Source organism: Saccopteryx bilineata, chromosome 7 (genome assembly GCF_036850765.1).
Source record: "Saccopteryx bilineata isolate mSacBil1 chromosome 7, mSacBil1_pri_phased_curated, whole genome shotgun sequence".
Classification (NCBI taxonomy): Eukaryota; Metazoa; Chordata; class Mammalia; order Chiroptera; family Emballonuridae; genus Saccopteryx; species Saccopteryx bilineata.
In genome coordinates this window covers 57,474,055-57,488,720 of record NC_089496.1, presented here as the reverse complement: position 1 = coordinate 57,488,720, position 14,666 = coordinate 57,474,055, and the positions used below count along the sequence as shown (strand labels likewise).

At 62.2% G+C, this 14,666-nt stretch overlaps 1 protein-coding gene across 2 annotated transcripts in view; it reads left to right on the top strand.

Moving 5' to 3' along the window:
• The window catches only part of ADCY1 (adenylate cyclase 1), a 42,157-nt gene that overhangs the window by 13,423 nt on the left and 14,068 nt on the right, over nucleotides 1–14,666 (top strand). For both annotated transcript variants that reach the window (XM_066238704.1, XM_066238705.1), the window contains exons 5-11: nucleotides 6,566–6,693; nucleotides 8,185–8,343; nucleotides 9,424–9,565; nucleotides 10,798–10,953; nucleotides 12,755–12,949; nucleotides 13,033–13,130; nucleotides 14,005–14,089. In XM_066238704.1, the coding sequence (XP_066094801.1) occupies nucleotides 6,566–6,693; nucleotides 8,185–8,343; nucleotides 9,424–9,565; nucleotides 10,798–10,953; nucleotides 12,755–12,949; nucleotides 13,033–13,130; nucleotides 14,005–14,089 (963 nt within the window). The remainder of the gene's footprint in view (nucleotides 1–6,565; nucleotides 6,694–8,184; nucleotides 8,344–9,423; nucleotides 9,566–10,797; nucleotides 10,954–12,754; nucleotides 12,950–13,032; nucleotides 13,131–14,004; nucleotides 14,090–14,666) is intronic.

Sequence of the window (14,666 nt, the reverse complement as noted above, 5' to 3'; positions counted from 1 at the left end):
TTTTCTGAAAGATGTTGCTTTGGGTTTCATTCGTTTCTCTATTAACCAGTTCTTGTCTATTTGCGTTATTTTGTTTCCTTTGCTTATTTTGGTTTTAAGTTCTTTTTGTGGTTCCTTAAGGTAGAAACTCAGGCGTTGAGATTTGTCTCTCTCCCCCTCGCGCTTTGTGGAGTTAGCGGCATCCCCAGGTTTCTGTGCTGTTGTATTTATTTATTTTAAAATTTTATTTTTTGTATTTTTCTGAAGTTGGAAACGGGGAGGCAGTCAGATAGATTCCCACATGCGCCCGACCAGGATCCACCTGGCATGCCCACCAGGGGGCGATGCTCTGCCCCTCCGGGGCATCGCTCTGCCACGACCAGAGCCATTCTGGCGCCTGAGGCAGAGGCCAAGGAGCCATCCCCAGCGCCCGGGCCATCTTTGTTCCAATGGAGCCTTGGCTGCGGGAGGGGAATAGAGAGACAGAGAGGAAGGAGAGGGGGAGGGGTGGAGAAGCAGATGGGTACTTCTCCTGTGTGCCCTGGCCGGGAATCGAACCCGGGACTTCCACATGCCGGGCTGACGCTCTACCACTGAACCAACCGGCCAGGGCTGTGGTTTATATTTGTTCAGTTCAAAACACTCTCCACTTTACCTCTCCATATTTTTTAGGTCTATGGATTATTTTAGAGGTCAATATTTTGGGGGGGACTTTTCAAAGGCTCTCTGTTCTTTAACTTCAAATTTAGTTCTATTGTTGGTAAGAAAACATATTTTTAGATTTGAATCCTCTTAAATTTACGCCCGGAAATAGCCTACTCTGGCGAGTGACCCATGTACGCTTGAAGATGACAGTGTACTGCCCTTCCCAGAATGCGTGCTCTGGGGTGTCCCATGTCCGTGGGGTCACGTACATCTCCCACACCCTACGGCTTCCCGGTGGCTCGCCCTCTGCCCAGCGCGGCCGGAGTCCCCCTTCCTTCGGTTCTGCTGATTTTTGCTTCACACGTTCTCAAGCTCTGTTACTAGAGTTGGAAACATTTCGGACGGCCAGCTGCTCTGGGTGAACTCACTCTTTCTTCATGAGGAGACTGCCCCCTCCTCCCCCCATCCTGGTCATAGTCTCCACCCTGTAATCTCATTCGTCTCTTCTCAGTAGTCATTCCCGCGTTCCTGGGGTTCCTGCCAGAAGGCATGGCTTTCCCATCCTCTTTTATTAATTAATTAATCTTTAGTGAGAAGTGGGGAGGCAGTGACAGACTCCTACATGTGCCCGACGGGGATCCACCCTGCATGCCCACCAGGAGGTGATGCTCTGCCCATCTGGGGTATGGCTTTGCTGCAACCAGAGCCATTCTAGTGCCTGAGGTGGAGGCCATGGAGCCATCCTCAGCTCCTGGTGACAACTTGCTCTAATCGAGCCCTGGCTGCAGGAGGGGAAGGAGAGAGAGAGAGAGAGAGAGAGAGAGAGAGAGAAGCAGGAGGGGGAGGGGTAGAGAAGCAGATGAGTGCCTCTCCTGTGTGCCCTGACCAGGAATTGAACCCAGGACATCCACATACTTGGCCAATGCTCTACCACTGAGCCAACCAGCCAGGGCCCCATCCTCTTGTCTTTGATCTGTTGGCGTCTTTTAATGGAGACTGTTTAGAGTGTCCGTTTTGCTCTCTGATCTAATCGGACACCCTCCGCTGTAAGGGTGGTGCCCCCACGGCCTGCGTCATCCACGTGGTTGGGCTCAGTCCGTCTGCTGTCCACTCTGCTCCGTCCACCGCATCTCTGTTCCTTCCCCCTTCCCTCCGCCTTCGCTTGGGCCTCCGAGGGGGTGTCACCACTCCCTCCTGCGGCCTGAGTTGGCATACCAGTTGTGCCTGTTATTTTAGTGGTTGCTCTGGGGTCTGCCATCGCACGTGTGACAGGGTCCGTCTCAGGGTTCACCTTCTGTGCATGTGACTCACAGTATTGGCTGACTGAGGTGACATGCCTCCATTACTCTCTCCTCCGCCTTCATGCAACTGTTACAATTTACTTTTTCTTGTGTTACCTGTGCTGTTCTATGTTACTTTCTGGTGTCATCTCAGGCTTCCTGTGTGGTCCCCACTTCCTGGCTCCTCCTTCCCTTAGGAGCAGGCACGTGGCCTGTTTCCACGTGTCCTTCTGAAATGGCTTCCCCTGCTTCTGGGGTGTGGCCCCGCTGCTGCTGCAGGCTCCGTGTTCTGCGACGCTCCTTATTTGGTCCTCATGTTTTGGAGTTTTCTTTCCCTGGGCATAGAATTCTAGGTGGACAGGTTCTTCCCTGGGACTTTAAAGATGTGGCTATGCCGTCATCTCTTGTGTGGTTTCCAAGGAGGAGTCTGTCCCTCTGCACAAAAGACGTCCTTTCTCGGCTGCCGCGGTGGGCCCTGCCTTGCGCCTCTGAGCCGGGTGCCCGTGACGCGCCTGGTGCTCCTCACGTTCCTGCGCTCACCATGCCCTGAGCTCCCGGCCCTGCAGGCTGAGAGTTTGCTTGTATTTGGGAAAAAGCTAGACGCCACCATTTCAAATGTTTTTATGTCCCTTCCTGGTCCTTTAGGGACACCAAGTGTCCCAAGGCTCAGGTGAGCCTTTTACGTCTTGGATTCTCTTTGTTACTGTTTCATTTTGGGCTGTCGCTGCGGCTGTCCCGAGCTTCCCTGTCCTCTGTCCTGCCGTCCGCCTGTCCGTGCGGCTTCCCCGCAGAACTGCCGTCTCTCCCCCAGCACTTCAGCTCTGCCCTTTCCCCCAGTGAGGGTGACGGCAAGGGAGCCCCAAACCAGGATGCCTCCTTTCCTTGTCTACCACTTTCCCCTTTGCTCCCCTGCGCACGGGGGTGTGCTGTATGTATTCAACATGCATCTCGTCTGGAGTCCCGTGTGAGGAGCACGTGGGACGTGTTTTCCGCCTTGTGCCGTCTCGTCCTCTTGCCCGGGGTGCAGGGTGGCGCGCCGTGCCCGCGGCCTGAAACAGCACACACAGCGGCGGGGCAAATGCAGCGCTCCTCACGGAGGCCCCGTGGCGCTTAGACAAACACGGCCGTGTTTGCCTTGGTCTGCAGAGTGGCGGGCGGCGTGTTTGTCCCTTGTCCACGGCCGGCGGCTGCAGGTGTGCACTGATTCCTGACCTTTCCCCCACTTATCTGCTCCCATTCAGACCTGCGTTTGCTCCGATGTCCACATCTATCAAGGAAGCTGGTCACGTCCTTTTGAATGGGTGGAGTGACACCCGTCTGGGCCTCAGCCTTGCCCCCCGACCTGGGGGCTGGGGGATGGGCCTGGCTGGGTGGCAGTCTTCTCAGCGGGAAACTGAATGGACGGGATGGTCCCGGAGGCCGTGAAGCGGCCTGGAGGGCTGTGTGCTGGTCGTGGGGATGAGCCCACGCCCTGTCGTGGCTTCCGTTAGCGGGCCCCCTGGACCAGTCCCGGCCCCACTCCTCAGGGTGACAGGCAGTGAGAACCTGTCCTTAGCTCTGTCCTTAGCATGACCTCATCCTTCTGGGGCTGTTTCTAGCGAGAACCTGTCGCTCTGTCGTTCTCAGCCCCAGTGCTGTGGCTGCCGCAGGTGGCAGGGGACGGGAAACTCAGGACGGTGCAGGGGGTACACACACGGAGGCCTGGGCACTGTGTCACAGGGCAGTCAGGGTGAGCAGGAGCGGAGGGCCCTTGTTTTTTTTTTTTTTTTTTTTCTTTTTTTCTTTTCTTTTTCTGAAGCTGGAAACGGGGAGGCAGTCAGACAGACTCCCGCATGCGCCGGACCGGGATCCACCCGGCACGCCCACCAGGGGGCGATGCTCTGCCCATCCCGGGGCTGCTCTGTCGTGACCAGAGCCACTCTAGCGCCTGGGGCAGAGGCCAAGGAATCATTCCCAGCGCCTGGGCCATCCTTCGCTCCAATGGAGCTTTGGCTGCGGGAGGGGAAGAGAGAGACAGAGAGGAAGGAGAGGGGGAGGGGTGGAGAAGCAGATGGGTGCCTCTCCTGTGTGCCCTGGCCGGGAATCGAACCTGGGACTTCCACACGCCAGGCCGACGCTCTACCGCTGAGCCAACCGGCCAGGGCCCGGAGGGCCCTTGTTGATAGATCACTAATGTATTTCAGGTGTACCGCACAGTGGTTAGACGTGTATATACCTTTATGTAGTGACTGCCCGAGGCCAGTGCCCACCTGGCGTCATTCAGTTATCACAACACGATCAACTCTGTTCTGCATTCTTTATAACGGACCTGATTTCTCGCTTTAGTAGGAAACCGCTTGCTGAAAAGCAGGCAGCTCTCGGGAAGTGTAAGTGCCCGGGGGTTGCACAGGGGCCACCTGTAGACGTCTTCCCTGGCCACCAGGAAGCTGCTTCTTCAGCCCCTGGGCCTGGAGAGGGTCACTGCCAGCTGCCCCTGCACCTGCCCAGCCCTCAGGTGCCCCCAGGTCCTAGAGCAGACCTGCCTCCCAGAACCCTGTCCAGGTGTCGGCCTCTGGTCCTGCCGGACACCTCCGCCCTGTTTCAGGGATGGCCTCGGGGGCCGGGCACCAGACCAGCCGTGCGGCCTCCTCTCGCTGTGGAATTCCGCACCTGGGGCCGTGGGCAGGTCAAGGCTGGCTGGGCACTCTGCTTCCTGGCCACCGTGGCTGCCACTCAGGCCGGGCCGGGGCCCTGAGTTCACCTGGGGGCGGCTAACCACACCTGAGGGGCAGAGCAGGGGGACCCCTCTGTTCCTTCTGCGTGCGCTCCTCCCTCCCGCTCCTCCCTCCCCCCTCCCGCTCCTCTCGCCCCCTCCTCCCACCTTCCTCTCCTTCCTCCCTCCCCCTCTTCCCTCTCCCTCCTCCCCCCCTCCTCCCGCCCCCTCCTCCCGCCTTCCTTGGCTTTGGCCAGGGAGCAGCTGTCCAAGCAGCAGGACCACTCCCCACGGGGCACTCCGGACGCCGACTCCAATATTTACAGGGAAGATTTTAAACTAAAACATCGAGACTTTTGAGAAACGTGTGTTTTGGTCTCTTAAGCTTGCTACCAGATGCCAGGACACTTGAGATTAATAAAACTAGATGATGCATTTTACCGGCCTGATCTGTTCTGGGCCGTGTCGGTCTCTCTGGTGGTGGTGGTGGGGGGGCAGGCAGGGAGGGAGGCAGCTCTGTGTCCAGGACAACCGGACGCTGGTGTGCCCTGACCAGGTGCCCGTCGTCTGTGCTGACCATCCCGCTGAGGACGCTGCTGTCCCAAAGCCCCACCAAGAAAGCGGTGGGCTTGCCGGCCCGCGACTCCAGCCGCATGGGCAGCCGCCAGCGTCACCTGCTAGATGTTCTTACTCGTAGATTGGCCTCACCAGGGAGCAATGGGCGTGCTTGAGGCTGGGGGGTAGTGGCACATGCTGCCTGCACCCCAGCCCTCGGCCTGCAGCCCCTTCTGCCTATGGGTCCTTCCTGTGGCCTTGCACTCGGAGCGCCCACTCCACTGGCCGCACAGCAGCCTCCCTTCCCTGTGGGGCCAGCCCACAAGGACTGCGCAGTCAGCTCGCTGGCGTGAACGGGGACGGCAGGGTTAAGCAGACGCTGTGGGCGTGTTCTCTGAGCTGGGTCCGGAGCTCAGCTCCAGGACACCATCTCGGGCTCCATGACGGGCGCCCAGCGCAGGAGCGGACACGGTGGACGGCAGACGGGCGTTAGAGAAACGTGGACACAGAGCCACGCGTCTCACCAGGTGTCTTTGTTCTGAGAGACGTCGTAACTCATCAAAGGTGTTACTCTGGTTCACGGGTGGTGGAGTGGCTGTTGTCTCGGGAGGCGTGCGGCGTTTGGGAGGATTTCTCGGCCGTGGCTCCTCGGGCTGGGTCCCACAGCGAGGACCCTGGCAGGGGGGCTGTGCGGTCCTCAGGGTTGGCAGAGGGTGGACCGACACGTCCCAGATCAGCCGTCTTGGTGCTTTCCTGGGAACAGAGCTACTGCCACAGCCGTGCTTGCGGCTGAGACCCTGGGCTGCACCGGACAGGTGGCGGCGAGCCTTAGCCGTTCTCCCTCCACCCCCAGCCGGACGGCCAGGTGTGTCCTGAGAGTCACTGCACGAACGTGAGCGTGGAGCTCCTGCGTGGGGAGGTCAGGGCTGTGGCTCAGCAGGGCAGTCCTCGGGGAGAGCTGCTCGCACATCTGTGGACGCGGACCTGGGGCTAAAGCCGCCAGGACAGGCGGATGCCTGCGGCCTGCCCTTCCCGGGGTGGGTGGGGGAGTCTAGCTTGTCCCAGAGGCATCACGTGGTGACCCTCGTTGTGGCCGAGAGGGGCAGAGAGCCCGCCTCGGGAGAGGAGCTGGCTCCCGGGCCTGGGCAGGGTCTGCGGGGTTGGCCCGGGCGCTGAGCGGCGGGCAGACGGACCCAGTCTGGCGGAGACGTGAGGGGAACGGTGCCCCAGGGCGACCCTGATCACCGCTGTGGGGGCCACTGCCCTCCTGAGGCCGCCCTGCCTGCGGGGAGCCCCAGGGGGCGTCCCGGGCCTGGTGAGCCCCGGGTCCTGGGGTCAGTGGTCACCAGCATCGAGCTGGCGGGAGGCGTGAGCAGCTGCAGCGCACACACCACTGACTCTCGTCTGTTCCAAGGAGAACCACTGTCGTCGCATCAAGATCTTGGGGGACTGCTACTACTGCGTGTCCGGCCTCACCCAGCCCAAGACCGACCACGCCCACTGCTGCGTGGAGATGGGCCTGGACATGATCGACACCATCACGTGAGTGCCCTGGGGGCCTGGTCACACCCGCCAGCACGCTGGGCCCTGCACCGCCCCGGGGCCCCCTCCGCAGGCCTGTGCTCCCCCTGCTGGTCGGTCCAGGGGGGTCGGTCCAGGAGGGTCCCTGCGCCGTGGTGGCCGAGAGCCCACCGCAGGGCGAGGGGCCGGCTGGAGGACGACCCGCCTGGTCTGTGGAGTCTGGGCCCCTCCTCTGAACATTGGGGGGCTGTGTTTCTTTGTGGTAATCTCAGGAGGTGCCCGCTGTGCCCCGGTCAGCAGGAAGAGATCAGCCTCACAGTACGGCCGGGTGAGACGGCCAGGAGCTGACTGGGGCCAGCTGGCTCGCCCGACAGGGACTGGTGCCTGTCCTCCCGGGCCGGGGACCAGGCTCAGGTGATCTCTGCAGAGAGAAATCCTGGGCCACGTGGCCCTGGCCTGCCATTCCTTTGGCCAGCCTTATCCGGCCCTGGTCCTTGTCAGGGATGAGGACAAACACTTCCGGGCCTCCGTCTGGTTAGGGAGGCCTGGGGGTGGGGGGCCCGTCTCGTCCACCGTCCCTGACGCCTGGCTGCCTGCACAGGGCCTGGGCCTTTGGGGTGCTGCCTGGTCCCTCCCTCCCGTTTCCGTCTTGGTGATCCGAGTTCTGCGGAGCAGGAAACCGTTCTAGGGCGGGGGCGTCCCTCCCACAGTGTCCCCACATCCTCGGCGATCCCTCCCCGGGGCTGTGGGGCTCACGCTGTCTCCCCCTGGGGCTGTGGGGCTCACGCTGTCTCCCCCCTGGGGCTGTGGGGCTCACGCTGTCTCCCCCAGGGGCTGGGGGGCTCACGCTGTCTCCCCCCTGGGGCTGGGGGGCTCACGCTGTCTCCTCCAGGGGCTGGGGGCTCACGCTGTCTCCCCCTGGGGCTGGGGGGCTCACGCTGTCTCCCCCAGGGGCTGGGGGGCTCATGCTGTCTCCCCCAGGGGCTGGGGGGCTCACGCTGTGCTGTGTCTCTGAGCCGGGAGGGGCGCGGGCCCCTGGGTCCCTGGTCCCAGCTCAGTGCCCACATGCGCCGCCGCCTCGTTTTCACCACCAGGGGGCAGAGTCACAGCCTGCATCCCACAAAGTCCTCCTGTAGTTCAGGTCCCGCGAGCCTGGCTCGGGCCGCCCCACCGGTCACTCTGCAGCCTGTGCCCGAGTCCCGGAGCTGGGGGTCAGACCCTGAGTTCCCCAGGCTCCTGTGCCGTGGACCTTGTCAGATATTCCCCATGGAAGTCGTGCTGTCCCCGGCCACCCAGCAGGCAGGAGGGCCTGGACCAGGTCGTAGGACACAGAGCAGGGTCATCTCGTTCTGGGGCCGCCCTGGGCGGGGAGGAGTGATGCTGCAGGACGTGGCTGCTGGCCGGGGGCAGGGACCAGCGGGGGCCCCAGCCGGGGGTGTTGGGCTGACTAGGTCAGGAGACCCCGCACTCCACGCCTCGGGGCCGCAGCTCACGCTGTGGTCCGTGTTGCAGGTCCGTGGCCGAGGCCACCGAGGTAGACCTGAACATGCGTGTGGGGCTGCACACCGGCAGGGTCCTCTGCGGCGTCCTGGGCCTGCGCAAGTGGCAGTACGACGTGTGGTCCAATGACGTGACCCTGGCCAACGTCATGGAGGCCGCGGGCCTGCCTGGGTATGTGAGACGCCTGGGGGGGGGCCCAGGGGCCTGGGGAGCCGTCCTCCAGTCACCGGCGGGGGCTCCGGGGCTTGGCGCTGACTCTGGTCTCAGTTCCTGCCCTGTGGACAGGGTCGGGTGAGGGCCCGGGGTTACAGGTGCCCCTGGCACGGTGGGTCTCCTGGTCCCTGCACGTCACACGCTCTCCAGTGACAAGCACCTGCTTTGGCCTCATGGTCTTCTCACCATCCACAAGCTGAGGCTTGGTAGTCCGCAACAGGCACCCCAAGAACGGAGTGGGGGGTCCCTTTTCCTGGCGCTGCGGCGGGCTGCAGGGAGTGACGCGGTGCCCCACCATGTCCCCTGCTGGAGGGGGGCCGGGACGTGCCCAAGGCAGCTGCAGGGACCAGTGTGGTGTCCAGGTGACAGCAAGAGTGACACCTGCTCACACCCACGCCTGCTTGCACACCCACTCGCACACCCACACCTGCTCACACCCATGCTTGCTCACACCCACGCCTGCTTGCACACCCACTCGCACACCCACACCTGCTCACACCAGGCCTGCTCGCACACCCACACCTGCTCGCACACCCACGCCTGCTTGCACACACATGCCTGCTCACACCCATCCTGCTTACACCCCACGCCTGCTCGCACACCCGCTCCTGCTCACACCGTCTGCTCGCACACCCAGGCCTGCTCGCACACCCAGGCCTGCTCACACCCACGTCTGCTCGCACACTCAGGCCTGCTCACACCCACGTCTGCTCGCACACCCAGGCCTGCTCACTCCCACACCTGCTTGCACACCCTGGGGACGTGGGGGGACCTCTGCCTGCCCCCACTGCCTGCCCACAGCTAGGCGCTGGGCTGGGGCTTCTGCCTCGGGGCCTCGGGGACAGACTCCTGTCTCTGTCCCCTCACGACCACTCCGTTCCCACCGGCCCGGCTGCAGCTGCTCTGCCGCCCCCTCCCCGCCGCCCACCCTTCTCTCCCCCGCAGGACCTCGGCCTTCCACACGGACCAGATGAGCTGGGGGCCACCGGACTCTGAGCTTGGCCTCACGCTGGTCTCAACTCTGGCTCCTCCCTGCAGGAAAGTTCACATCACCAAGACGACGCTGGCGTGCCTGAACGGGGACTACGAGGTGGAGCCGGGCTGCGGGCACGAGAGAAACAGCTTCCTGAAGGCGCACGGCATCGAGACCTTCTTCATCGTGCCCTCGCACCGGCGCAAGGTGCGCCAGATCCTGCCGCGGGCACGGGCCAGCCGCGCCCCTCGGCGTCCCCGCCCCCGCACGTCCTGTCCTGGGCTGTCCTCTGCGAGTGTGTGCGTGTGGGGGAGGGGCCCGCACGCCGAGTCACCTCTGAGCCCTGGGTCCCCCGTGGCAGGGTCCTCCTGCGTCCCCGCTGGGCCTTCCCTGTCCGTGGGGCTCAGGGTGGGAGCCACTCTGCACACAGCAGGGTTGTGACCATCTTGTGTGCCCAGGGACAGTGGTCAGTGGTGTGGACAGGAGGGAGGGTGACCAGGCCACTTCCAAGGCTCAGGTGAGCAGTGTGGGGCTGAGGAGGGAGGTCCGTGAGGAAGTGCTGGGTGGGTGAGTGAGCCCCAGTACCCTGCCTGGGTGCTGCCCAGCCCTCAGCAGAGTCCAGCAGCAGAGTCGGGTGGGGTGACGGTGTGAGTTCAGGCAGGGAGATTGGTACAAGAAGTCTGGGGTGAGAAATAGAAGGCCCCAGCTGATTGGCTCAGTGGTAGAGCGTTGGTCCAGCATGTGGAAGTCCTGGGTTCGATTCCCGGCCAGGGCACACAGGAGGAGCGCCCATCTGCTTCTCCACCCCTCCCCCTCTCTCTCCTTCCTCTCTGTCTCTCTCTTCCCCTCCCGCAGCCGAGGCTCCATTGGAGCAAAGTTGGCCCGGGCACTGAGGATGGCTCCATGGCCTCCGCCTCAGGCGCTAGAATGGCTCCAGTTGCAATGGAGCCATGGCCCAGATCAGCAGAGCATCACCCCCTGGTGGGCATGCCGGGTGGATCCCAGTCAGGTGCATGCAGGAGTCTGTCTCTCTGCCTCCCTGTTTCCAACTTCAGAAAAATACAAAAAGAAAAAGAGAGAAAAAGGAACAGAAAGAAAAGGTGATAGGCAGGAGGAGTCTTGGGGTGTAAGTTGAGAACTGAGTGCCTTTGTAGGAGTCTTCCGAGGTCAGTGGGGGGGACCATGGGTGACATTCACCAGCACGTGCTGACCCAGGCCGGGGCCCCCTCCTGCCCCGCTCTCAGCCCCTGATCCCAGCTGTCACTCTGGTTTTCAGAGGCAGTGGGTGTAGTCGGGAGCGGGTCTGGGACCACATTGTTGGCCGACGCCGGCTGGTCCCCAAAGCCTGGTGTGCAGACGCCACCGTCCCGAGGTGGCCACGCTGAGGCCAAGTGGCGTCTGCGTCTGCTCACGTGTGCCTCTGCTGCGTGTCCGCCCAGATATTTCCAGGGCTGATCCTGTCGGACATAAAGCCGGCGAAGAGGATGAAGTTCAAGACCGTGTGCTACCTGCTGGTGCAGCTCATGCAGTGCCGCAAGATGTTCAAGGCGGAGATCCCCTTCTCCAACGTCATGACCTGCGAGGACGATGACAAGGTAGGCCCCGCCCCCTCGCCGTCGCGGAGATGCCGCTCAGAGCCGGCCGCTTCCGCTTCGCTGCGGGAATCTGGGTCTTTGCCGGCGTGGTTTTTCAGCCTGGCATTCCGCGCAATTATCGGTAAATTCACCTGTGACCCCGCCGCTGTCTGACTCTGGCCGTGAAGTGCACGTGGCCAGTGTCTGTCACTCGGCCCGGAGCCTCTGCAGTCACAGGGGCTGCCCTTCCACCCCGGGGGCATCTGGCCCTCCCCTCCTGTGCCAGCTGCTGTCTGGTGTCCCACGGGCCCCTCCTGGGTTGAGACCCTCTGGTTGGTGCATTGGCCTCCTGCACTGACCTGACCGGGCGTCTCCTGCAGGCGGCCTGCACGGAGTCCTGGGAACAGGATTTGTGGTTCTTGGGGTGATCAGGGTGGCCTTCAGATCCTCTTTTGGTCTCTGCTGGGGACGGGGCAGCGTCCTGAGTGCCTACTCCGACCACATGTGCTCGTGTCTGTGACCCTGGCCAGATGCCCTGTCCCCTCCAGGGAAGCCCATCCTCTGGGGGCAGGAGAGCCGTGTCCTGGCAGCTGGAGTGAGGTCCAGCCACCACGACTTTGAGAGCGTGGTCCCCACGTGTTCCTGGCTAGTATATATGAGGAAACACCCGTTTCCTTCTTGCGTTCACCTTGTGTCCTGTGGCCTAGGGGAGCCACGTGCTTGTTCTCGGAGTTCTGTTGTGTTTTGTTTGTTCCATGGCGTTTCCTGTGGAGACTGTGGTGTTGTCTGTTGTGTTAGCCTGGGGTGTCCAGGGGTTCTCGGAGCAGGTGAGTGGGGCAGGGGAGAGGGGAGCAGACCACCGGCCTCGCCAAGGGCCTGGTACCACCGACTGTGGTGTCAGCTGTGGGTGTTCTTCATCAAGCTGCCCTTCCTCTGTGCCGTCTCTGGTTAACGTGGACATCACACAGGGAATTGGGGAGAGTTCCCTCCTCTCCTGTTTTTGGAAGAGACCATGTAGAACGGGAGTGAATTCTCCTTCAAGTGTTTGGTGGGATTCTCCCGGGAACCCACCTGGGGCCTGGGAGGTTACTTTCTCAGGAACTTAGAATCACGAACTCGGTTTCTTCCATCACCGCAGGGCTGTTCAGATCCTGTCCGTGTTGGGTGACTTGTGCTGGTGTGTGTGTGTTTCGAGGCGTACGTACCTCGTGGGTGGAAGCTGTTAAATGGATGTATCTGGCCGTGACCAGGTGTTTCATTCTTGTCCTCGTGACGTCTGTGGTCTGAGGTTGCGTTTCCCTCCTGAATTTGTTCCTCTTTTTGTCACACTTGCCACAGATTTGTTGATTTCGGTGATATTTTCAAAGAGCCAGCTTGTTGATTTATGCCTCTGTGCTGGGTACTGCCCCTGCTGCCCTTCTGCTGTCCCCTGCCTCCCGCTGCCCCCCCCCCCGTCCCCCGCCACCCCCCACTGCCCCCGCTGTCCCCTGCTGCCCCCCACTGCCCCCGCTGCCCCTCGCTGTCCCCTGCTGTCCCCTGCTGCACTGGTAGGAAGTCCTGTAACCCTCCCCATGGTGTGCCACATAGTTGCTGTGTAATTCCAGCTATAGATGCAGAAACTCCGTCACCGATGACAAAATAACTCACCTGGGCATCACTGCCAGCAGCTGGTCCCAAACCCAGCCCAGCCCCAGAGGCTGTGCGTGGGCCGGGGTGTGTGTGTGTGTGTGGGGGGCTGGTGTGTGTGTGTGTGGGGGGGTGAGACCCCCTTCCTCAGCGCCTGGTGACCCGGCAACCGCCTTTCTCTCCCCGGTGCCCGCAGCGCAGGGCATTGAGAACGGCCTCGGAAAAGCTCCGGAACCGCTCATCCTTCTCGACCAACGCCGTCCAGGCCACCCCCGGCACCCGCGTGAACAGATACATCGGCCGCCTCCTGGAAGCCCGCCAGACAGACCTGGAGATGGCGGACCTGAACTTCTTCACCCTCAAGTACAAGCAGGCCGAGCGGGAGCGCAAGGTGCGTCCTGGAGCCCCGCGGGGGCAGGGCGTCCTGGGGTCCCCTGGGGGCCGCGGGCGCTGACCGGGGGGCTCTGTCTGCAGTACCACCAGCTCCAGGACGAGCACTTCACCAGCGCCGTGGTGCTCGCCCTCGTCCTGGCTGCCTTGTTTGGCCTCGTCTACCTGCTGATAATCCCGCAGTGAGTGTGACCCCCATGTGGTCGCGGGGCGGGCAGGGAGGCTGCTGGGGATGCTTCGTGCCCCGGCGTCTGGGGATATCACCAGCCGCACACCGGCTCGCCTCCGACCTGAGGGGCTAGTTCACCTGGCGTGACCGCGGGCTGTGCGGCTGCTCGCTCCAGGGTCCTCGTCCACATGCGCCCACTGTGGCCACAGCCTCAGGGAGAGTCCGCCCAGGGCAGCGGTGGGCACTCTGGTTTCTAGGTGCGGGACGTTTTTGGAAACATCAAAAGGAGAAAAACATAACCTCTGAAAAGGAAGAAAAAAATAGCGATTTTAATAACATGTACTTGTCACGAGTGAAAGCGAGGAAGACCCAAGAAAATCTCCGCTTTTCCTCACTCACGTTTCCTAATTGAACCCCCCGGAGTGGAGGACTTCTCTGCGTTTCTAGAAAAGAGGCCCTCGCTGCCCCGCCCACGCCGCGCGCCCACGCTGCCCCGCCCACACTGCGTGCACACGCTGCCCCGCCCACGCTGCCCCGCCTACGCTGCGCGCCCCCTGCGCCCCCTGCAAGGCCCGCCTGCGGCTCCAGCTTTTCCAGAGAAGCTGGTCCCTGTCGGAGCCCAGACGGTGGCCGCAGCCCCATCTGCACAGCCCACCCTTCCCCGTGAGGACCGAGAGCCACGCTGGGGGGACGACGCAGGGGGAGAGGCTGGGGCTCCTGGCGACCCTGGCTCGGAATGGAACCAGCCTGCCCAAGTCCTCAGAGACCCGTGCTTCTCCCTGGGGGCTGGGGGGCCGGTTCGGGCTGGCGAGGGGGCACCTTCCCCGGCACCTGTTGCGCACGCCTCGCCAGGCCCGGCCTCAGTGACCACACATCTTCTGTCCTAGGAGCGTGGCCGTCCTGCTCCTGCTGGTGTTCTGCATCTGCTTCCTGGTGGCCTGTGTTCTGTACCTGCATATCACCCGGGTCCAGGTGCGTGCGTGCGTGTGTCCTGTGCTGTGCCTCACCCCGGCAGGCACCTGTGCGGGCTCCACCTGCCCTCTGGGTAGCGGAGAGGCCTTGGTCCGCTCGCCCGCCGGCCCGCCCGCCCTCCTGGCTAGGAGAAAGTGCTGCGCGAAGAGCAGGAGCTCCCTAAGCCGACGTGAGCCTGTCTTGTACACAGCTGGCTGTGCTTCTCGGGCGCTAGAGCCACAGCGGGGGAAGTAAGCCCGCCGGGGGCGCTGAGTGGACAGGCTGCGGCTGTTCTTCTCCCATTGGCCGAAAGGGTTAAACCGAGCCGCCGCGTGGCTCAGGCACAGGGTGTCACCCCAGCAGAGGGAGGTCCCTTGTTATCACTTTTATTCCTGATTTCAAGAGCGTGAGTCTAAAAAAGGACTCTGACTTTTATCCATGAAATTGTTGAATAGTGAAAAAGATCTTTGAAACAGACTTAAAATAAAATGTCTGAGAGCATAACAAAAATTATACAAAACCTGCCTGAAAAAAAATGATAACGCTTAAGCACGAAAATACCAGGTAAATGGAAATCCTCACTACTTACGAGTCACCA